Genomic DNA, 24,868 nt, shown 5'->3' on the forward strand with positions numbered 1-24,868 from the left:
GAGCAGAAAATCTGCATATTCAAATGATTTCTGAAGTATCATGTGACTGAAGACTGGAAAAAGACATTTTAAAGTATTTTCAAATACAAAACAGTTAAGTTGTACTAATATTTCACAAAATTACTGTTTGACTGTATTTTTCTGTTGCTTTTTTGTCTTTTGATGAAATAAATACAGCTTTGGTGAGCAAAGAACTTCTTTAAAAAACATTAAAAATCTGCTTAATTAATCTACACTTTTGACCAGTAATCTAGAATACTGCTAAATGCACCCCAAGCCGGAATAGTTAACCCAAAACTGAAAATCCATGTGCACCATAAACCTGTATGATATTTTTTAATCCGTGGAACACAAAGATATTTTCAGATATGTTTTTCATATAATGAAAGAATAGTTTTACTTGGGACAATCAAGCTCCAAAAGAGCTTTAGGTTAGCTATTTCTTTACTATATTCACTGATAAATTTTGACCAGTAGATCAGTAGATTCTGACCAGTAGATCAGTAGATTCTGACCAGTAGATCAGTAGATTCTAACCAGTAGATTCTGACCAGAAGATCAGTAGATTCTGACCAGTGGATTCTGACCAGAAGATCAGTAGATTCTGACCAGTAGATCACTAGATTCTGACCAGTAGATCAGGAGATTCTGACCAGTAGATCACTAGATTCTGACCAGTAGATCAGTAGATTCTAACCAGTAGATTCTGGCCAGTAGATTCTGACCAGAAGATTAGTAGATTATGACCAGTGGATTCTGACCAGAAGATCAGTAGATTCTGACCAGATCACTAGATTCTGACCAGTAGATCAGGAGATTCTGACCAGTAGATCACTAGATTCTGACCAGTAGATCAGTAGATTCTAACCAGTAGATTCTGGCCAGTAGATTCTGACCAGAAGATCAGTAGATTCTGACCAGTGGATTCTGACCAGAAGATCAGTAGATTCTGACCAGTAGATTCTGACCAGAAGATCAGTAGATTCTGACCAGTAGATCAGGAGATTCTGACCAGAAGATCAGTAGATTCTGACCAGTAGATCAGAAGATTCTGACCAGTAGATCAGTAGATTCTGACCAGTAGATCAGTAGATTCTGACCAGTAGATCAGTAGATTCTGACCAGTAGATCAGAAGATTCTGACCAGTAGATCAGTAGATTCTGACCAGTAGATCAGTAGATTCTGACCAGTAGATCAGTAGATTCTGACCAGTAGATCAGTAGATTCTGACCAGTAGATCAGAAGATTCTGACCAGTAGATTTGTAGATTCTGACCAGTAGATCAGTAGATTCTGACCAGTAGATCAGAAGATTCTGACCAGTAGATCAGTAGATTCTGACCAGTAGATTCTGACCAGTAGATCAGTAGATTCTGACCAGTAGATCAGAAGATTCTGACCAGTAGATCAATAGATTCTGACCAGTAGATCAGTAGATTCTGACCAGTAGATCAGAAGATTCTGACCAGTAGATCAGTAGATTCTGACCAGTAGATTCTGACCAGTAGATCAGGAGATTCTGACCAGTAGATCAGTAGATTCTGATCAGTAGATCAGTAGATTCTGATCAGTAGATTCTGACCAGTAGATCAGTAGATTCTGACCAGTAGATCAGTAGATTCTGACCAGTAGATCAGTAGATTTTGACCAGTAGATTCTGACCAGTATATCAGTAGATTCTGACCAGTAGATCAGTAGATTCTGATCAGTAGATTCTGACCAGTAGATCAGTGGATTCAGACCAGTAGATCAGTAGATTCTGACCAGTAGATTCTGACCAGTAGATCAGTGGATTCAGACCAGTAGATCAGTGGATTCAGACCAGTAGATTCTGACCAGTAGATCAGTGGATTCTGACCAGTAGATTCTGACCAGTAGATCAGTAGATTCTGACCAGTAGATTCTGACCAGTAGATCAGTAGATTCTGACCAGTGGATTCTGACCAGTAGATTCTGACCAGTAGATCAGTAAATTCTGACCAGTAGATGCTGACCAGTAGATTCTGACCAGTAGATCAGTGGATTCTGACCAGTAGATTCTGACCAGTAGATCAGTAGATTCTGACCAGTGGATTCTGACCAGTAGATTCTGACCAGTAGATCAGTAAATTCTGACCAGTAGATGCTGACCAGTAGATTCTGACCAGTAGATCAGTGGATTCTGACCAGTAGATTCTGACCAGTAGATCAGTGGATTCTGACCAGTAGATCAGTAGATTCTGACCAGTAGATCAGTAGATTCTGACCAGTAGATGCTGACCAGTAGATTCTGACCAGTAGATCAGTGGATTCTGACCAGTAGATTCTGACCAGTAGATCAGTAGATTCTGACCAGTAGATTCTGACCAGTAGATCAGTAGATTCTGACCAGTAGATTCTGACCAGTAGACCAGTGGATTCTGACCAGTAGATCAGTGGATTCTGACCAGTAGATTCTGACCAGTAGATCAGTAGATTCTGACCAGTAGATTCTGACCAGTAGATCAGTAGATTCTGACCAGTAGATCACTAGATTCTGACCAGTAGATGCTGACCAGTAGATCAGTAGATTCTGACCAGTAGATCACTAGATTCTGACCAGTAGATCAGTGGATTCTGACCAGTAGATCAGTAGATTTTGACCAGTAGATTCTGACCAGTATATCAGTAGATTCTGACCAGTAGATCAGTAGATTCTGATCAGTAGATTCTGACCAGTAGATCAGTGGATTCAGACCAGTAGATCAGTAGATTCTGACCAGTAGATTCTGACCAGTAGATCAGTGGATTCAGACCAGTAGATCAGTGGATTCAGACCAGTAGATTCTGACCAGTAGATCAGTGGATTCTGACCAGTAGATTCTGACCAGTAGATCAGTAGATTCTGACCAGTAGATTCTGACCAGTAGATCAGTAGATTCTGACCAGTGGATTCTGACCAGTAGATTCTGACCAGTAGATCAGTAAATTCTGACCAGTAGATGCTGACCAGTAGATTCTGACCAGTAGATCAGTGGATTCTGACCAGTAGATTCTGACCAGTAGATCAGTAGATTCTGACCAGTGGATTCTGACCAGTAGATTCTGACCAGTAGATCAGTAAATTCTGACCAGTAGATGCTGACCAGTAGATTCTGACCAGTAGATCAGTGGATTCTGACCAGTAGATTCTGACCAGTAGATCAGTGGATTCTGACCAGTAGATCAGTAGATTCTGACCAGTAGATCAGTAGATTCTGACCAGTAGATGCTGACCAGTAGATTCTGACCAGTAGATCAGTGGATTCTGACCAGTAGATTCTGACCAGTAGATCAGTAGATTCTGACCAGTAGATTCTGACCAGTAGATCAGTAGATTCTGACCAGTAGATTCTGACCAGTAGACCAGTGGATTCTGACCAGTAGATCAGTGGATTCTGACCAGTAGATTCTGACCAGTAGATCAGTAGATTCTGACCAGTAGATTCTGACCAGTAGATCAGTAGATTCTGACCAGTAGATCACTAGATTCTGACCAGTAGATGCTGACCAGTAGATCAGTAGATTCTGACCAGTAGATCACTAGATTCTGACCAGTAGATCAGTGGATTCTGACCAGTAGATTCTGACCAGTAGATCAGTGGATTCTGACCAGTAGATCAGTAGATTCTGACCAGTAGATCAGTAGATTCTGACCAGTAGATGCTGACCAGTAGATTCTGACCAGTAGATCAGTGGATTCTGACCAGTAGATTCTGACCAGTAGATCAGTAGATTCTGACCAGTAGATCAGTAGATTCTGACCAGTAGATGCTGACCAGTAGATTCTGACCAGTAGATCAGTGGATTCTGACCAGTAGATTCTGACCAGTAGATCAGTAGATTCTGACCAGTAGATTCTGACCAGTAGATCAGTAGATTCAGACCAGTAGATTCTGACCAGTAGACCAGTAGATTCTGACCAGTAGATCAGTGGATTCTGACCAGTAGATTCTGACCAGTAGATCAGTAGATTCTGACCAGTAGATTCTGACCAGTAGATCAGTAGATTCTGACCAGTAGATTCTGACCAGTAGACCAGTGGATTCTGACCAGTAGATCAGTGGATTCTGACCAGTAGATTCTGACCAGTAGATCAGTAGATTCTGACCAGTAGATTCTGACCAGTAGATCAGTAGATTCTGACCAGTAGATCACTAGATTCTGACCAGTAGATCAGGAGATTCTGACCAGTAGATGCTGACCAGTAGATCAGTAGATTCTGACCAGTAGATCAGTGGATTCTGACCAGTAGATTCTGACCAGTAGATCAGTGGATTCTGACCAGTAGATCAGTAGATTCTGACCAGTAGATCAGTAGATTCTGACCAGTAGATGCTGACCAGTAGATTCTGACCAGTAGATCAGTGGATTCTGACCAGTAGATTCTGACCAGTAGATCAGTAGATTCTGACCAGTAGATTCTGACCAGTAGATCAGTAGATTCAGACCAGTAGATTCTGACCAGTAGACCAGTGGATTCTGACCAGTAGATCAGTGGATTCTGACCAGTAGATTCTGACCAGTAGATCAGTAGATTCTGACCAGTAGATTCTGACCAGTAGATCAGTAGATTCTGACCAGTAGATTCTGACTAGTAGATTCTGACCAGTAGATCAGTAGATTCTGACCAGTAGATTTGTAGATTATGACCAGTAGATTCTGACCAGTAGATCAGTAGATTCTGACCAGTAGGTTAGGTTCCGACCAGTAGATCAGTAGATTCTGACCAGAAGATCAGTAGATTCTGACCAGTAGGTTAGGTTCCGACCAGTAGATCAGTAGATTCTGACCAGAAGATCAGTAGATTCTGACCAGAAGGTTAGGTTCCGACCAGTAGATGAGCAGATTCTGACCAGAAGATCAGTAGATTCTGATCAGTAGGTTAGGTTCCGACCAGTAGATCAGTAGATTCTGATCAGTAGATTAATTGTTACTGCTCTTAAAATCGGTGTCAACTGTGAGAATAGTTGCACTTATTATTTTAAATCCTTATATTATGTTCCTGTCATCCCTATTAGAGAATGGGAATCACAACATTAACAGTGTTGTTTATAAGTGGAACCCAGGCACCAAGACGTTTGAGGTGAACCAGACCATCTCGACATCAGGCGCTTATGACTGGGAGTTCTTCACCGTAGGGCCCTACCACTTCCTAGCAGTGGCCAATGCATTTGATGGCATCTCCACCCAAACGGATTCATCAATCTATATCTGGCTTGGTGGAGCCTTTCAACTCTTTCAGACTATAAGGGTGAGTTTAGGAAGCACATAACATCATTTCAAAATGCCTGTGATGGATGCGAGGCCCCGGAACTTGCTTAAAACAAATCGTATCGTTCTGAAACTTGATGATGATCTAGACGTTTAGGTTCTAGGTTTACTTTGAATGGAAACACTGATGTGAATGAGGTACATTTCTATTCTGAGTAACACATTTAGACATATATTATGGGTAAATGAAGTGGAAAATCATGACACAGATGAAAAAAGATGAATGAAGGACTCGTGTAGGTGTTTCCCAGCTGCAGCATGTTATTTTACATTTACACGACACCTGTTCTCACTGAATCACCTTGGGGCATCAGTAGTATTGCTCGGCTTGTTTAAGTATAGGGTGAACTAAAGCTTTAACCACCGTAAAAGACCGAAGTGGTACGGAAGAGATTTATTGCTTGTTGTCACAAACTTTTCATCACTGCAATTTATTTTAATAAACACATAATGCTTTTTTGTTTAAAGGAAAAATACATTAATCTTTTTGCAAACCAAAAAAGTCTGTTCATAGGAATTGGTAAAGTGATTTCTCATAAATATCACTTAAAGGAACAGCTAACTCAACAATTTTGTTATTTACTTATGCACAATGCTGAAGCTACTCTTCAAAAATATAAAATCTACCAAGCTTTAAAATTAATAAAAGTAGTCCAATAGGAGCTTGATAATATAAATCGCCATCCACTTTCTTTTTTATGAAAAATTGCAGCTCTGAAAGCTTAGCAATCTTAGACCAAATACTTGCAATATGAATAGAAAAATAGTAATGGCTGCTTTCATACGAAACTATAAAAGTGTTAAACATTTTAAATCACCGGTGAATTTGCTCTAAATCACTAATCCAATGTACATGTCAACAGACTTAACGAGGCAGATTCACTGCTTGTGATGTTGTCAGCCGTTTCAGATGGGAATTTCCCTGTGTGCAGATGTGTTTTACAGGGGAATAAAGGACAAGAAGAGTTTTTTTGTTAATATCAAGCGTTTAGATGATGTATCACTATAATTAAATTCTTGTGATCTTACCATCTAATAAAATCTAAGTCGTATATGTGATATGGACCTGGTGACGTTATAGATGCAGTCATTGTCAATTCAGCATGACCGTGTTTCTTAAAAATGGGGCAGATGCTATAATGGTTTTAATTATAAAGTATAGTTAAGTGTTTGCAACAGTTTATGGAAATATGACTGCATCTATATTAGTTTTGGAGGTTTAACATCCACTCGATATCAGAAAGAGTGTATCATTTGAAAATATGTTTTATTTAATTAAATTCATAAATAAATATCTTACTATTGCAATAATACACTAATGCAAATGTGAAATAAAATAAAAACTAATTTAGAATCATATTAATAATAATATACATAAAAGTATTAACAGAACTGTTGTTATTATTATCATTAATAACAATATTTAAAATTTAAAAATTTATTTTACAGAATAACAGTAAAATTACAATACTAACATTTATGGATGTCTTAATTTCTTTGCTTTTAAACGTCAAAACATTCAGCTTTTATTTTAGCGGAAACCCACTGGGGGTCTCCCTTTGTGGTTTTAAAGGGATAGTTCATAGTTCCCCCAAAATTTTAATAAAAAAATAATTAATGACCAAAACCCTTAAGACACATTTAACATGGTAAATGTAAGCTCTGCTCAAGCATGTTCACTTGGCTTGCCAGAACCATTTTTATCATATAAAAATGTTTACTTTTTTTAGATAAAAGACAAAATGGTTTGACGTTTTTATTTGACATTTTTTAGTCCATAAAATTTGGACTAAACTGCTCAATTATTATGATCAAGGTGGTAGTTGCATAGGCCGTCAATGGAGAATACAGAAAGCTCTCAGATTTCATCAAAAATATCTTTATTTGTGTTCCGAAGATTAATTTAATACTTACAGGTTTAGAATGACATGAGAGTGAGTAATTAATGACATTTAAAGAGTAAATGTGATAGAATTTTCATTTTTGGGTGAACTATTCCTTTAAGGCTTATCTTTGTTGACAACAGTTTAATAAACGATTCACATTACGAATTTGGGAAGAGGGTAGGCGCATGTTGCGTCAGATCAGCATTTACTGTGAATCGACACTGAAAATGAACACAGTGCTGTGCTTTGGCTTTACTCTGAAACTACGCGACAGACTACATGTAAGAGATAATGTACACCCAGCCGGTTGTTATTGCAGAATAAACCCAGACAGAGTGATCAGGACCCTGACGAGAAGCGGAGGGGTCTTGCATCATCCTGAAGGGGTTTATTCTGCGATAACAACCGGCTGGGTGTACATTATCCCGCTTATTACACGGCTACTAGTCTCAAATAAATTAGACAAAATATTGTCTTGAGATTAAATATTTTATTAGCTCTTAAGCAAAGCTTCCGCAAAGAAAATCAGTTCCAAACTGCTTTACGCCTTTATCTATTGCTGCTAAATGTTGAAAATTAATGCTGAAAGGGTTAGTTCACCCAAAAATGAAACCAAACCTATGATTTACTCACCCTAAAGTCATTATAGGTGTTGTATATGACATTCTTCTTTCAGACAAATACAATTGGAGTTATATTTAAAAAGTCCAGGCTTATGTTAATCACAGCAGTAGTTGTAGCTGTTTTTGAAGTCCATAAAAAATGCAGCTGTCCGTCAAATAACGTGCTCCACACGACTCTGATGGGTTAATAGAGCCTTCTGATTCGAATCGATGAATTTGTGTAAGAAAAATATCCATATTTAAAACTTTATAAAGGAAACCTGCCTTGAAGTCTGCCATTGTAGCCATGGCTGTTTAAGTATTTAACAGCCACAAGATGGCGCCAGCGTTAAGCATAGAAGTAGTACCGGTCAAGATAACTTGTATTACCCGAATGAGCGGTTGTTATCGGGAAATAATATACCGCTGGAATGCATGATTGACCAATCAGAATCATGTATTTCACAGAGCCGTGTAATAAATTTATCATTTATCATCACAAGCATTTAGATTTGACGATGACAAGTTTTGCGAAAATGATATTGTTACTGTCTCCATGTAAACTACAAAAACACAAATTTGATAAAACGGTAATGTCATGTGCTTATTATGCGTTCATCTATAGGCGTGTTTTTCTTTACAAAGTGACTTCGCCATCTACTGGCTTGCGTGCATAATACAGCGTTTTTAGGACATCATTGTCAAACCAGTCTTTGTTTTGCAATGTATATCTTTTGTTTTTCTAGACATTTGGGGCTACAGACTGGGAAATGTTTCAGATCGGAAACAGAGTCTTCCTTGCTGTTGCCAATGGACATATGCTGTGTGAGAGAGGACCAAGCCTCTACACCATCAACTCAACTATTTATGAACTTGATATGACAACCAAGATGTTCCTCAAGTTCCAAGACATTGTAACATACAGGTAAAGCCTGTATATATATATATATATATATATATATATATATATATATATATATATATATATATAAATAAATATTCATAATCGATCATAATTCTCATCTTTTGACTTCATTTCCTCTTGTATGGCAGTGCGGTGGACTGGGAATTCTTTTCGCTTGGAGATGAGCACTTTTTAGTTGTAGCCAACTCTTATGATGGATCATCTTACTCTTTGAACAGTGTTATATACAGGTAATGATTTAAAACGTCAACACCATACATGTGCCATAACTCAATTTAGGCATGCTGCAGTACTTCAGACATTGGCATTGTGGGTAGTTGTGCAAGTGTTAAGAGATACTAGTACTGTTTTAAATATCTTTCCTCTTTCTATATATATATATATATATATATATTAGAACCTTTATTTTTTTAAAGTGTATAAAGACTATTGCAATAAATAAAGATTTTTCAGATTTCTCATTTTTGCCTGACAGATGGCAGGGATATGAGGGTTTTGTCCCCGTCCATCGGCTGCCTACTATAGGATGCAGTGACTGGGAGTTCTTTACCTCAGCAGAGGGTTCATACTTGATGTACTCCAGTGCCAAAACACCTCTTTCCAAAATCTTCAAGCTGAGGATCCACTGAGGGCACAAACGGTTGTTCAGCTTTAGTTTTCAATTCCACTCTTGACCTCTGTGACAACTGACGCTTTCATGGGAAACATTTTAATGTCAGAGAAGTCAATCAAGCTGGAATCTGGAGTTTGAGACTTTCTGAAACTACCTCATTTGCATAAAAAGACTGTCAAGATGCAAGGGGAAAACTCAGTGGGGAATCTCAATTGTGTTCTAAAAAAATCACTTTATTTTAAAATGGTTTCAATTATATTGTGGTTCAGCAAAGACTATTTTGTTTCAAGAAATTAACATTTGTGCACATTGGACATCCCTCAAATTCAGAAAGTGAAATGAGTGTGCAGAAGATTTAGACTCTGTGTAACTTTTATTTGCAAAACACAGTACTTTCCATTAATATGGTACACTCATTTGTGGAAAGTGTCATCAATAATGTAACATAATGTAATAAATATTATTTATATGTATAATATTTGTATTTTACCTCTTGTTTTTATGTTTTACCTCTTGTGCACTACAATAAATTGTTTTTACTAATCAATAAACTGTATATTCATGTTTCACAATTTCACATGATGATTTGTATTAGTATTAATGCAATTATGTATATTACATTAATATGTTTGTATATAACAACCACCAATCTATATATGACTGTATTGCTGATAGAATTCTATAAAGTACATTTTTACTTGTTCCAGAAGCCAATTCACATATAGATCTATGCCACACGGGAAGAAAATACTGTTGCAGCTTCAGTTTCTATGAACATGATGTTTACAAATAAGCACAAGGTTGGCATTAAGAAACTAACATTATGGTCAGCTGATGAAGAGGGTCTTCATACTTAATTTAAGTGTTTGGGATTATTGTTAGATGACTGATATATATGGAAAGTGCATATATGAAACCAAACACACCTTGAAGCAAAATGTATTTAGGCATATTAAAGGGCTAGTTCACCCAAAAAACTCATTTACTCACCCTCATGTTATTCCATCCAAACTTGTATGAATTTCTTCTGCTGAGAACAAAATAAGACATTTAGAAGAATATGGGTAACCAAACAGATGATTGACCCCATTGACTTCCATAATATGAACAAACTTTCCCTTTATAATAATAATAATTTATATTTTTTTGACTAACACATATGGAGTAATTTATTCACCCTCTTGTTATTCATCCAAATCTGTATGAAGAACATCTTGATGAAAATGGGTGAACTAAAACAGATAAATGACACCATTGACTTGCATAAAAATGGGGGAAAAAACTATGGAAGTCAATGGGGCCCATCAACTGTTTAGTAAGTTAATAGACATTCTTCAAAATATCTTCTTTTGTGTTGAACAGAAGAAAGAAATCCATACAGGTTTGGAACAACTTGATGGTGAGTAGCTTAAATGACAGACTTTTCATTTTGGGGTGAACTTTCCCTTTAATTGACATTTAGGCTACATTGTAACTATGAGCCTGAGGGCATTATGGTCATTGACAACAACATAGAATTATTATATATAATACTACAGAACCCATCAAGCCAAGGAACAGCCGGATGTAGTTCAAAGTTGAAACAGATTCCTCGCACAAAGGAGGGCCGTTACAGTGGAGAACTACAAGTACCACAATGCATCGCTAGACCTGTCATCAAGCAAACATGGCGGCGCCCTAAAAGCGTTAATGTTTTCTACTCAGATTTCATTTTCCCCCAATATTACTACTAAGAAAGTATTAGATTCGAACGAAAGAGTGGCGCTTAAATTATTAATAGTCTAATAACTCGAAACTAATACAGCGACTGTCAACGAGATATAAATGTTCTTTTAAATCTCAATGGTGAAATATGGAAGCAATGCAGTCACCTCTTAGATTTCCATGTTCCGTTTTGAGGACTGAGATTTACTCACGACAGCTGTGATTCATCCAGAGGAATTTAACAGGGTAAAACGAGCATTTGGGTCCTCAGTTGGTTTATAAAAGCGATGTTTAGTCCTGTGAAGTCATCTTATTCCAGGGTGAGCCCATTGATCGTTAATCGGGAGCTGGGGAAGACCAAGATGAGATAGCAATAGGTGAAACACTTTCCTTTCACAGTAATCGAAACTCGGTTCTTTAAAGAGCAGGAGGTTTACTGAGACTAAGCGTTACAAGGCAGCTGCGATCATGTTTGGAGATCTGTTTGAGGAGGACGGAGATGGTTTCTCCTCTACACCTGGCACAGGTGTAAAGGGCAGAGAGTCCGAGCCTCCTCCACCCAGAGGGAAAGTCAAACTCTGCGGGATCAAGAATCAGGGTGGCACCTGTTACCTTAACTCCCTGTTACAGACTCTACTCTTCACACCAGAGTTTAGGGGTAAGGTGGAAGGTTGAAAAAGACGTTTGAGTTTTCATTACTGTTTAGAGGAGTAAGTTAGTAAGCAAGTTTTCTTACTTCCTTCTGAAGAGAATTCTCTATTCTGTATAACTAGCGATGACCACCCAAATTCCCACATTTGCAGTCTTTGCGCTTGACCACTTTTCTACTTGTATGATGTATTTCTTGTTTTTGGCCAAAGTGTTCTAGTAGATGGGAAGACCGCAAGTTTGTGTACAACTTTTGATTAACCGATGATGGGACACACTTAAATGTCCTTGTTTCATAGGCAGGGTTTATCATTATAGGACAATTAGGGCATTTAAGTATCTTTTATGAACATGTCTTAGAAAAAAACATTATTGGTGTGCATCTTGAGACAAAACAAAACTAGGCTGAAACATAGTGTTATACTACAATGTGTGTTTGAGCTGTTTTAACTGAAAGAAACTAGTCAAACCATTGTTTTGTCTTAAAGGCACAATATGTAAGATTTATGGATTAAAATATCCAAAAAACCACTAGAACAGCATTATATATTTTGTTGACTTGTGTAATTGTATTATCCGTGATGCTCTGCAGAGAATTACGCCGTCTTTTTTACCAGGACGCGGCCTGTGTCATTGTGTCGCCTATTAATGACATCATACCCACATTAACATCCATTTCTTTAGTAGAAACCATGGAAACACTAGAGACGCTTAAATATATTATGTTTTATTAGACAAGGGAACGACTGTTTGGATACATTTATAGCTGTAGCTCAATAATTATTACTAATTATTGTTATATAGCTCAACACGTTCAGTCTTATTGTTTGAATCTTGTTTTCTTGATTTGCCATAGTTTTTCCATGACTAATATTGATCTAGCTCACTGCAGTGTGAAACAAGTGTATCATAGTAGCCACTGAACGAACACAGAGTAAAGTAAGTACATCATTTTTAACATGGTCAAATGTATCTAGTGTTGCCACATACGGTTGACTAGAAAAAGCGGAAGCGGCAACTATGGCATTATAAATGTCCCGCTGCTCTCGAGCCTTGTTTCACGCTTCTCTCATTAGCAATTTCATCCATGAACATGATTTCTGCCCATGTCCCGCCCTGATTAATTTCCAACGGCTGTAGAGTTGAAGACTACAACTCCCAAGATTCCACGCTCATCCTCGGTGTCATTTATTTATTTATTTAAGAAACAGGGACAGCGTACAATAAACATTAACCTCAAAGGGAGAGATGCATAGTACCAGGTTTTAGCTCAAGAGCTAATTTTCACCCGTAGTCCCTGGGCAGGCTGATGTTAAGCTACAATATATAAACAAACATGAGAAATAAAATTTATACTTGCCAAAAAAATAAATAAATAAATAAAACAAAACAGAAATCATCAAGTCATCAAGCTACGTCTTTGTTTTGAGCGTTGAAAAACTACATATTGTTGTTTTGAAGATGCAGACCAGTAATGTTTTTTTAAGGCACGCTTATAAAAGTGACTCAGATATGCTAACTGAACCTAAGGCCTAATCCTGGCTTAATCTAAACCCTGTCTGTGAACATGCCTTAATGTTTTACTACCAAATTATATGTAATATCTAATTAATTAAAACTTACAGTGCAATGTTTTCGTCGACATCTCGTAATTTCGAGGCTTGTGAGTTCCTGAACATGGTGCATGATGGGATACGCTTAACGGTAGCCTCGAATACTGCTTCGGATAGGTCCTGTCTCAAATGGCACCCATCATGCACTTGCGGTCTTATGGACTTATAATGTCCGTTGTGTGTATGTGTCCTTTAAGTCCACAAGACTTTAGTGTCCAATTTGTAATTTTAGGTTTCAGAAGTGTGCTCACAAGTGGCTCCTGTATTGCTACTTTTGTCAAGCCCACGAGCTCTGCAGTATACTTCTACCCAACAGTCAAAACGACATTAAGTCATGAAAGGGTGAACTCGGAGGAAGATCATGAGGGTTCCATTTGGGACAAGGTCAATACAGGCTGTTGCGTGAGGTATTGCCGTTTTAACTGTCATGTAGAAGTCTTCTGCCGAGCTCACAGGTTTGGCAAAAGTGTGCATCGAAGGCGCATATCGGCCACAAAGGGGGTGCTCGTCACCATCCTTCTGAAACCTAAAAGGACAAATGGGACACCTGACAGCCGTGTGTACTTAACGGGCACGCGGCAGCCATTGTAAGTACACAACACCACAAGTTCACATGAAGTGTGCCATTTGGGACGTGGCCAAATATTTGTCCACGAATCAGATTACAATTGATACTCTAGTAGTTTGTAAGGACTGAGATTTAAGATTTTCAGTGAATAAAGACTTACATTTTGGCCAACAAAGATATTATATGAATTCAGAAGACCTAGTGCAAGAGTCATATAAACCATTTTCTTTCATAGTACTTTTTCTGTAATTTTATGACATGTTATTGTCCCTATTCACTTTTTATAGATTGAATGGCCGAGATATGTAAATGTGTTCTGTGTAAAAAGCCATACAGGTTTTGAACCGCGTGAGAGTGACAGTATTTTGGGGTGATATAATTTTTTATGATGTGTTCTAAAATAAAATGATCTCTTACAGAGGAGCTGTTCCATCTCGGACCGGATGAATTAGGGTGTCTGGCTGACAAAGCCGTACCAGAGGCAAAGGTGTGTATAAAAGTGTGTGAGCAGATGATTGGAAGGCATTATACTGTACGTGTTTCAGAGGACCAGATGGATAGATGGTTCCTGTTCTGTGTGATCTCAGGTCCGGGTGATTCCTCTGGAGCTACAGAGGCTGTTTTCTCATCTGTTGCTGGTGGATGAGCAAACAGCCTCCACGACAGAACTGACGGACAGTTTTGGCTGGACAAACAATGAGGTACAAAAGCTTTGATCTTTACTTACTTTGCATTTAGCAGGTACTTTTCATGTAACAGTGACTGATTGCAAAAGCAGACCCTTTGTAGTAATCTGGGGTCAAGTGATACCCCAGGGTCACAAGGGTCATGTTTTAATAACATCTAAATTGTGTAGTTACATTATCTTGCTCAAGGCAAAATCAGCAACCGTTCATTTTCATGACCTTGCTTATTTCATAATTAACCCCATGATCTTTGTGTTGCAGCCCAGATCCTTAAAGGATCACCCTAATTCTTGCAATTTATGGGGATTTTAAAAAATGAAAGCAGACGTGTAACATTTTTAAATAAATGTTTGCTGCAATTACATTTTTCATGGATGTTTCCATCCTGTTTTTGACCAGGGAACGAAATAGCATCCACACCAACACAATATCGTTGTTTATCATAAGCATGCGCTGCAGTTATTTTTTTTCTGCTTTAAATGCTCGAGCTCTTTAAAGGGATAGTTCACCCAAAAAAGAAAATCATAAGATGAACGAAGGTGTTACAGGTGTCCAATGACATGAGGGAGAGTAATTAATGAAATAATTTTCATTTTTGGGTGAACTAACCCCTTAAAAGTGATTACTTTGATATTGTTTGTCTGTGCCTTTATTATTGTAGTGTGGACTCTGCTATTCTTTTGCATTCAGATGCATTTTTAAAACTATCTTAACTGTTGTCGCCGTCCCTTCCTTGTTGTAAATAGGCCTTTACAGCCTTTTTGTGAAGCATTACATTGTGAGAGAATCATAAAACAAACCATGGCTACAGTTTCCATTTAAAGAGTTTTCTAGTTAAAGAATGGTTAAAGCTAAACTGAAATGATCAGGGAGTTTGTTAAAATCTTTTGTCTTATGGTTTTATTTTGTCTTTAGGAAATGGGTCAGCAGGATGTGCAGGAGCTGAACCGGATCCTGTTCAGTGCTCTGGAGAGCTCTTTAGTGGGCACTTCCGGCAGCAGTCTCATACACCGGCTATACCATGGGACACTTGTCAACCAGATCACCTGCAAGGAGTGTGGCAATATTAGTGAGAGACAGGTCAGAATGGAGCATGTACACTAGTCTCTACCTAATTTTGGTTACAGCAGTCAACCGCTTTAAATATAAGCAGCATAAAAAGCTGTGTATAATTATTATTTATGATGTACTGCTGTTAACAATAATTGGTGTCAATAATTAAGCAAGGACACATTAAATTGACCAACAGCAGGGGTGTCCAGAGTCTGGTTTGGGCCAATTATGGCCTGGGGATGAATTTCAAATGCCCCGCAGCTTGTCCAATAAAATACATTACCCGTGGCCCACTATGCATCATATACAAATCATGCAGTCTCACAGTGTCAACAACATAAGGTGACTGTACTACATTTTAGGGCAGGTGTTGCAGTAAACCATGACACAATTTGATAAGTAATAATGACTAATAAGCGCTACCATTTCTGTTACTTGAGCTTATAAGAAACATTTAATGCTGCAAAAATTACTCACTACAAAAATTAAAACTAGTTTAAAGGGAGACTCCACTGCTTTTTCATTCCCTTAACTAAGACGAGTCTATACATACCTCTCTCCTCTCAGTGCATGCACTTAATCGCGGTTACGCGCGGTGACATTCTGATAGCATTTAGCTTAGCCCACTAAGCCCAGTTCATTCACTATGGTATCAAACCGAGATCAAGTTAGAAGCAACCAAACACCTCCACGTTTTCTCTATTTAAATACAGTTACACTAATAGTTGAACCACCTTGTATGGTGACACAAAATAAAACGTGGCGCTTTTCTTAGCAGGTTAAAATGGAACTATGATGTATGGTGGAATAGCACTTCTGAGAGTATTTCGACTCGGCGAAGTAAAAAGTCACACCTGAAAAATCGTTCCTCGCATCTCCCCCTCCCCCCTATTTTCAGGCGTGACTTTTTACTGTGCGAGTCGAAGTACTCTCAGAAGTGCTAATCTAAAAGAACAAATCTGCATATTAGAATGATTTCCAAAGTATCATGTGACACATTTTAATTACAATTTAATATTTATATAGAAACAGTTATTTTGAGTAGTAATATTATTTCACACTTTTACTGTGATTTTGAGCAATAAATACAAAAAAATGTCTCTCCCTTTCTGGTCTCTCAGGAGGACTTTCTGGACCTGACCGTGTCAGTGCGTGGTGTGAGCGGATTAGAGGAGGCGCTGTGGAACATGTTTGTGGAGGAGGAGATGTTTGAGGGTAATAATCTCTACCGCTGCAGCAGATGTGAACGGCTGGTTAGGGCCGCTAAGGTCAGTCAATACTGTTAATTTAGTCATTTTCCCTGAGGTACACTACCATTCAGAAGTTTAAGGTTGTTTCTGATGCTCACCAACACCGCATTTATTTGATTAAAAAAGGTAAAACAGTAATATTGTGAAATATTATTTTTTTGGTAACACTTACAGTAAAGTCTCAATTCATTTGTAAACATTAATTAATGCATTAATGCATTGTCTTACATGAACTAATAATGAGCAACATTTTAACAGCATTTATTAACCTTAGTTAATATTACTTAATAAAAATGTTCATGTTGGTTTATAGTTCATTAACTAATGGTAACGGCTACAACCTTTAATCTTAAATCTTTAACCTTAAGTAGGTGTTGAGAGTAACACATTGATTTAACTAATGTTAATAAATGAAGTGTTACCTCTATTTTAGTGTTTTAAAATATATGGGATGGAAAAGCTGAATTTTCAGCCTCATTACTCCAGTCAGATGATCCTTCAGAAGTCTTTATAATATGTTGATTTGGTGCTCAAGAAGCATTTCTTATTATTATCGGAGTTAAAACCAGTTTTGTCGCTTTATATTTTTGTGGCAACTAATGTTTTTTTTTGGGCAAAATTTTGAAGATATAGTTCAGTAGACCAAGAAATTTGATTTATGTTATGATGTCCCTTTTTAAAGGGGTAGTTCACCCAAAAATGAAAATTGTCGTCATTTACTCATCCCTGAGTTGTTCCAATTCTGTATGAATTTTTTTCTTCTACTTTTACTTCTTAAAAGAAGATATTTTAAATAATGTTGGTAACCAAACTCCGTTGATGGGCCCCAATGACTTTTATAGTATGGAGAAGAATACTGACCCATCTGTTTGGTTTAGGCATTCTTCAAAAAATTTTCATGTGTTCAGCAGAACAAAGAAATTCACACAGGTTTGGAACAACATGAGGGTGAGTAAATGATGACAGAATTGAACTTTTTGGGTGAACTATCCCTTTAAAGTGTGAAATGGCACTAAGCCATTATTCTAGATATATATATTCAGATGGGTCTTTTATATTAATTTATAAACCTGATTAATTTTGTATTTTTTTTCACAGTCTGCTAAACTGAGAAAACTTCCACCATTCCTGACCATTTCTTTGTTGAGGTTCAACTTTGACTTTGCCAAGTGTGAGCGCTACAAAGAGACCGGTAGCTACACTTTTCCTCTTGAATTCAACCTCAGAGCTTTTTGTGAGCAGGTACCAGAGCTGAAACGCACATAAATACATATTCCAAACTCTCCAGCCAATTAACGTTAGATGGATAACTTTAATGACCACAACTTTAAAGCATAGGATGAACATGTGCTGTGTTTCTGACAGAACAATTGGCCGGACTCCGAGTATTCGTATGAGCTCTTCTCTGTCATCATACATAAAGGAGGCTGTTATGGTGGGCATTATCATGTCTACATCAAAGATATTGATCAGCTTGGCCACTGGGAGGCACCGGTCAGTCTTTTGTTTTTTATTGTAGTCTGTATGTATGCTTTAATATTAACCAGTCCAATCTCCCCCAGGAGGAAGAGGTAAAAATAAAGGCCAAGACCCAGAGACAAGAGGCCAAGGTTGGGGAAAGAAAGATGGAGAGTGAGAATTGTGTAGAGACTGAGGACCCACTCTCAGTTCTTACTGGCATTCTGGCTCAGGTATGCTATTATACCATACAGCTCTACAGCTAGTAGGTTTTTGAAATATTGTTAGCACCTTTTTAATTTATGGCAGTTGTTTAGTGTATACAATAATACAATTCCCTCTTTTGAATCTAGAAAATAATTTTCATTCTCTTCACAACTCACTTCACAATAGAAGAAACAGAATTATGGATATGTATTGAAAGACTCAACTATTGTTATCAATATTTCACATACTAATTTTCACTTGTTTTTTTTTTTCTCAGGAGGAGTCAAAATGTGTGCTTGTAGACCAGCTGGGCCAAAAGCTGATGAATAAAACTGGCACGCCATGGAGCAAAAAATATAAAAAACAGTATGGCACCATCAGCAAGGTTAGGGTTCCAAAGTATACACTTCACACTATAGAGACACTAATACACCAACATTTGGGAGCTGTAATATTTTTTGGTAACACTTTAATTTACAGTGTCCTTGTTACATGTATTGCATGTAGTTACTATAGTAATAACTGTAAATTATGCATAATTACATGGGACTAACCCTAAATTAAACCCTAATAATCCTAACCATATAGTAAGTACATTTAGTTAATTAATATTACTCAGAACTTAAGTTTATATTTACACTGTAACAATGACACCTTAAAATAAAGAATAGGCTAACTGATTTTTATATTTAAAAATTATTTGACAAGAATGCATTAAATTGATCAAAAGTGACAGTAATGACATTTGTGATGTTACAAAATAATTAAAATAATATGAAATTCAAATAAAATCTGTTATTTTATTCTGTTTTTCTATTCCTCAAATCCTGAAAAAAGTGCCACGGTTTGCACAGAAATTTTAAGCAGCACATCTGTTTTGAACATTGATAATAATAAAAGTCTCTTGAGCACCATATTTGCATATTAGAATGATTTCTGAAGGATCATGTGACACTGAAAATCTTTGTAATTGCTCCTAAAATTCTTTTTTTCCCCTGATGTAAATTACATTTTAAAATATATTAAAACGGAAGAAAGTTCATTTTTTTATTTGTTATTATATTTCCCAAAAATACTTTACTATACTTTTGATGCAGCATAAGATTTCTTAATTTTATATATTTTTTACTGATTTATTGTTAACAGTAGTGTGTTATTATTGCATTATCATAATGGCCAACAATTTTAGCAATTTATCATTTCACTTTTTTAGTTCAAATGCTAGAATAACTGCAGGAAAGTAGATTTAAATGGTATTAAGCGGTGCCTTTATTTATGGTTATGGATTAATTTGCTCATGGAAGAGGTATACCTTTAGTTGATTCTTTAAGGTTAAATTGATCATTTTTTATCTATATTGAGATTTGAAAGTCATATGACCATTTGTTATCCTCCAGTTTCTTCAGAACCACCCTGAAGTCTTTATGCTGGTTTCCAATGGAAGCCGTGTAGCTCTGAAAAATGCTGTTCCTCCGGCAACAGAACCCAGTCTAACAGAAGCAGTCAGTTCAACTTCAGCCAAAAGCAACCCAGAGAACGTTAAGTCAGAAACGGCAGAAGACATGGAAAGCAATGACGGATGTCATTGGTTTGACTTGAATGACTCCACTGTCACGTCCATTACGGTGAAGGACATCGAGAAGCAGTTTCAGGGAAAAGAGAGTGCCTACATGCTCTTTTACAGGAAGACAACTATGAAAAGACCTCCAGAGGGTATGCTGTGTGTATATGCACAGGGGCCAAACCTGTCAGATGGCCATTTTTTTTTATAACGCATGAAAAAAAAAGCAATTTTACCTTGCATTTAGTACTTGGAAATTGTAAAAAAAATGTCAACCTGTGTGTATATACGTGGTGCAATTAGTCAATTTGTTTCACTGGTAAATACTGAAACACGATTATAAGGCTTTTTTGTGTTTTTTAACAGCCATAGGAAACCCTGCGTACAAAGTGCCTCCTCATCTGGTGGAGATGGTACAAGAGGAGAATGCAAGAGTTCAACAGAGAAGGTAGCTTCATAGACACTCATACACACTTAGCATGGGGTATTTTATGCGGTGTTCATGTCATCGTTGTCTTGTAGAGCTGAATTTGATGCCAGCAGCAACAGCATTGAAGTGAGGCTGCATTTGGCCCCTCATTATCACTGCCAAAACGGAGCCCTACACCCCAAAGCCCCGGGTGAAGACTCCATCATCACCGTCACCTTCGACCGCAGACAGACTGTGGGAGACCTGCGACTGGCCATCTACCAGGTGACATCAGTGATCCCGTTACTACTCCTTACTCCGTAGCTGTGTGTACACATACTGTGATTTTTCAGTGACAATGCGACCAGCTGCTAATTTTTGATTAGATGAGCGAAACAATTTTAATGTAAATGAGCGCCCCATTAGAGTAGATCTGACAGAATATGTCAAGTTTTCCTCTGACCTTGACTTTGGTTTGTAGATGCAGGATCTTTGGGAAGGAGACATGGCATTGACTTTGGCTAAGAATGTGCCAGCTGGGTTACATTTGTATGATACACTGACAGGTGAGCACATTTACAGTTTACAGTACACTTACATTTAAACTAACATGTTTTGTAAAGCCCTTCCAGACACTTTCTGACAGCTACACTACCATTCAAACATTTTAATTTATATATTCAGCAGGCATGCATTTAATTGATCAACAGTGACAGTAAAGATATTTTTGTAATGTTATTGCAAATATGTTGCACATTCTATTAATCAAAGAATCTTTAAAGTATCACAGAAATATTATGCAGCATAACTGTTTTCAACATTTATAATAATAACAAATATTGTCTGGGCACTAAATAAGCATATTAGAAGGATTTCTGAAGGATCATGTGACACTGAAGACTGGAGTAATGATGCTCCAGCTTTGCATGATCACAGGAATATTACATACTAAAATGTATTAAAATATAAAACCTATTTTAAATCCTAATAAGATTTAACACAGTATTACTGTTTTTACTGTATCAAAATGGCTTGGTGAACATAAGTTATTCTAGATGATCATTTATGTCTCTTTTGTTGTTTCAGATGACCAGATGTCCCTTTATAGTGCAGGAGTGTGTAATGGCTCTGATCTCTTTGTGTGGAATGGAAGAGAGGTGGGCAACTACTTTAACAGTGGCTATATGGATTTATGATTACATTTATATCTCTTTTCTACAAAATTTTCTACCAAAATATCAAGTTGATGCTCTACTTGTGCTCATTTAAGGGGTCTGTGAACCTCTCAGAACTGGAGAGAGTTTTATACGGTCAATGTTGCTACTTAACCTGCCCTTAAACAAACATGGTGCCTCCACAGTCTTGGTTTAAAGATCATACTTCTAGTTTGAGAACGTACAAACATCCAAAGTCATTTAAATGTAGCACCTTTTTGCAGTGTGAAATGGTGGAGTCCATTTTTTCCAGCCTGGAACCACCATTTTTTTCTTCTCTTGTAAAGAGTCAGATCAGGCGTCGGCGTTTCATTGGTGGAAAATAGATAAATGTGGATTGCAATTTCAAAACATTAGAGCCAAATTGATTTAAAAAAAATGTTTCTCTCTTTCTTTCAGGTCAGTGGTGTGGCAGTACAAACTGGCATCGAATGGGAGCCTGTTTTGTTGACCGTGTTGCGTCCCTCTGCAGAGGAGCTGGGGTATGGGTCAGGGGTCGAAGACACTGATGGATCTGGTCTGGTGCGTTCCATGAAGGGTTTTGCCGGTGGGGCCACTCTGAGTACAGTGCTTGAGGCTCTGGGGCCCCAAGAGGCCCTTTTGTGCCAGGAGCAGAGCCGTCCAGGGGCCAGTGGGGGCGGAGCCAGTGGCTGGAGGGTTTTTCCACCACAGGACATGCAGAGGACTCTCAGAGAGCTCTCTCTGAAGGACGGCGATGCTCTACTGCTGCTGCAGCCAGAGGAACTAGACAGCAGGTAAAGGATGCAATTTCACAATTATCTATAGTTTTTTTCCACAGAAATGTATATTAAACACACCTTTTAACTAAGTTTAAAGGGTTAGTTCACCCCAACATTGTAATTGTCATCAGCTGCTCACCCCTCATGTCATTCCAAACCCATTAGACTTTTGTTCATCTACATATCAGCACAAATGTAGATATTTAATAATGAAACCTGAGAGATTTCTCTTTCTCCATTGAAACTGCTTGATTCAACAATTTCTTGAGCTTTTTGATGTGTCAACATTTTGGTTGCTTGAACTTTCGATAGATGAACATAAATCTCTCTCGTTTAAGGAGGCTTCCGCAACACTCATATACACAGAGTTACGAACAGTAACATTGGTGTCGGTTTTACTTATCGAAAAACGGTGTCTTCCAGGCCTCAGCTACAACTACACTGTATAAGGGGAGAGGAAAGTACTAAGTAGACATCATTATTAGTGAGCAGCCAATAGACTTGGTCAGCATTACTGGGAAAGCCCGTTAAAACGGCATATCCATTTATGCAGTGTGGGAAAACAAGCTAATCGAATTAACACACATTGACCTTGTTAGGCGCTTGATCCTTACTTGCTTAGTGCAATGCCAAAAAAGTTGCTGTGTGGTGTTCTGCACCTCTAATAAGTTACAAAACCACACACACACACACACACACACACACACGTCTGGTTCACTATCTTTGTGGGGACTCTCCATAGACGTAATGGTTTTTTTACTGTACAAACTGTACATTCTATCCCCCTACACTGCCCCTGCCCCTAAACCTACCCATCACAGGAAACATTCTGCATTTTTGCTTTCTCAAAAAAACTCATCCTGTATGATTTATAAGTCTTTTGAAAAGTGGGGACTGCTGGTTGGTTCCCACAATGTAGGTAATCTCAGGTTTTACTATCCTTATGGGGATTTGGTCCCCACAATGTAATATAAACAAGGACACATACACACACACACACACACACACACACACACACACACACACACACACACACATATACATATATATATATATATATATGTACGTGTATATATGTATGTGTGTTTATATGTATACACACACACAAATGCATACGTACATTGATATAATATGGACCATGATTTTCCACAGTATCTTCAGCCTCGACGGTGGCATAGTTACCGTGACAACGCCATCAGACTGCCGCTGGCTGCAGGTGGAGTTTTGCCCACAGAGTGGAATGAAGGAGGAAGAGGAGGAGGTGCAGGGAAAGAAAAGGAGTAAAGTCTCCGCTTCAGGGAACATGGTGAGAATGAAAATATACATGTGTACACACTCTTGTCTATCTGTCTATTGCCATTTCTGTCTAATCCGACTTTTGGTGATTTTTGGGCCATGTCTCTCCATACGTGAGAGACTGTACATATTTTCTTGGCAATGATTTTTCAACAAGTAACTTTGCAACTACATGTCAACTAACTCTCATTAGAGTATTAGTTGACTCTAGTGAATGGAGTAGACTGTTAGGTTAGAGTTCAGGTTATACATTGACTAGAATAGAATACGTAGAATAATTTGATAAGTAGTTGCAGTTACTTATAGTCAGGAAAATATCTGTTGGTGAGAATCAAAATAAAGTGTTAGCATATATTAAGTAGACAGTCTAGTAATACTCTAATGAGACTTAGTTGACATGCTGCAAAGTTACTTATTAGTTAGTAGAGTGTCTGAAGTGGACCATCGACATAGTGTTACCTAATAATTTTGTCATATGTTATATTTTGGCTTTATTTTAATTTTAAATTTCAATTTCAGGAATTGTATTACTTCAGCTTATTTTAGTTAGCTGCCAAGGCAACATTTATAATTTAAACTTATCATTTTAATATTTACATTTGATTATAGTTACCAATATCACTGTTTTTGTTGTACACACTGGTTTGCTGTGTGTTACTCTTGCAGCTGCTGGCAGAGGTGAAGGAAAAAGCTTTTGAGGAACTTCGCCTACAGGATGAGCTTGGTGGTAATAACACTTAATAATAAGCCTCAATAATATCTAGTAATAATTTTCGATAATAGGGGAAAAGGCAAAATAGTTTTCAGTAATGTCCCATAGGCTTCTCATAGCTTTAGTTTTCTGTTTATTTTATTATTCTCTATCAATGCTGCCTGGGGAAAGAAAGTTTTCAGCATAGTGCTACATAGTAGATAATAGGACTTGTTTTACAGGGAAGAACATTTTGTTCCGCAACATTTTGTATCAATTTTTTTTTTTTTGGTGGCTGACTCCAGGGGGCCGATATAGGATTTGGGCTGCATCCGAAATCGCATGATTGCCTTCTGTAAAGCAGGCGAAAAACAATATATGACAAGAGTAGTATGTCCGAATCATACTACTGGCAAGTACCTGGATGACCTACTACTTCGGCGTGATTCTGAAATGTGTTTACAATGGACATT

General features: G+C 37.6%; 2 protein-coding genes and 1 long non-coding RNA gene across 3 annotated transcripts in view; 2 read left to right on the forward strand and 1 right to left on the reverse strand.

Annotated features, from left to right (window-relative positions):
- tspeara (thrombospondin-type laminin G domain and EAR repeats a) overlaps window positions 1-9,829 on the forward strand; it is a 22,806-nt gene extending 12,977 nt beyond the window's left edge. The window contains exons 9-12 of the mRNA XM_067459055.1: window positions 5,019-5,251; window positions 8,506-8,684; window positions 8,813-8,914; window positions 9,160-9,829. Of these exons, the coding sequence (XP_067315156.1) occupies window positions 5,019-5,251; window positions 8,506-8,684; window positions 8,813-8,914; window positions 9,160-9,313 (668 nt within the window). The 3' untranslated portion in view covers window positions 9,314-9,829. The remainder of the gene's footprint in view (window positions 1-5,018; window positions 5,252-8,505; window positions 8,685-8,812; window positions 8,915-9,159) is intronic.
- Window positions 1-11,301, reverse strand: part of LOC137093967 (uncharacterized) — a 14,923-nt gene extending 3,622 nt beyond the window's left edge. The window contains exons 1-3 of the long non-coding RNA XR_010908579.1: window positions 11,169-11,301; window positions 10,288-10,327; window positions 9,235-9,309 (exon numbers count right to left, since the gene is read on the reverse strand). This is a non-coding gene — a long non-coding RNA (uncharacterized lncRNA). The remainder of the gene's footprint in view (window positions 1-9,234; window positions 9,310-10,287; window positions 10,328-11,168) is intronic.
- Window positions 10,945-24,868, forward strand: part of usp40 (ubiquitin specific peptidase 40) — a 19,924-nt gene continuing 6,000 nt past the window's right edge. Inside the window, exons 1-17 of the mRNA XM_067459054.1 lie at window positions 10,945-11,659; window positions 14,250-14,317; window positions 14,418-14,531; window positions 15,432-15,596; window positions 16,691-16,837; window positions 17,918-18,061; window positions 18,185-18,313; window positions 18,382-18,510; window positions 18,762-18,869; window positions 19,882-20,197; window positions 20,412-20,493; window positions 20,568-20,739; window positions 20,936-21,020; window positions 21,541-21,611; window positions 22,068-22,423; window positions 23,561-23,714; window positions 24,371-24,431. Coding sequence (XP_067315155.1) covers window positions 11,470-11,659; window positions 14,250-14,317; window positions 14,418-14,531; window positions 15,432-15,596; window positions 16,691-16,837; window positions 17,918-18,061; window positions 18,185-18,313; window positions 18,382-18,510; window positions 18,762-18,869; window positions 19,882-20,197; window positions 20,412-20,493; window positions 20,568-20,739; window positions 20,936-21,020; window positions 21,541-21,611; window positions 22,068-22,423; window positions 23,561-23,714; window positions 24,371-24,431 — 2,491 coding nt within the window. The 5' untranslated portion in view covers window positions 10,945-11,469. The remainder of the gene's footprint in view (window positions 11,660-14,249; window positions 14,318-14,417; window positions 14,532-15,431; window positions 15,597-16,690; window positions 16,838-17,917; window positions 18,062-18,184; window positions 18,314-18,381; window positions 18,511-18,761; window positions 18,870-19,881; window positions 20,198-20,411; window positions 20,494-20,567; window positions 20,740-20,935; window positions 21,021-21,540; window positions 21,612-22,067; window positions 22,424-23,560; window positions 23,715-24,370; window positions 24,432-24,868) is intronic.

This window comes from Pseudorasbora parva, chromosome 12 (assembly GCF_024679245.1).
Source record: "Pseudorasbora parva isolate DD20220531a chromosome 12, ASM2467924v1, whole genome shotgun sequence".
NCBI lineage: Eukaryota > Metazoa > Chordata > Actinopteri > Cypriniformes > Gobionidae > Pseudorasbora > Pseudorasbora parva.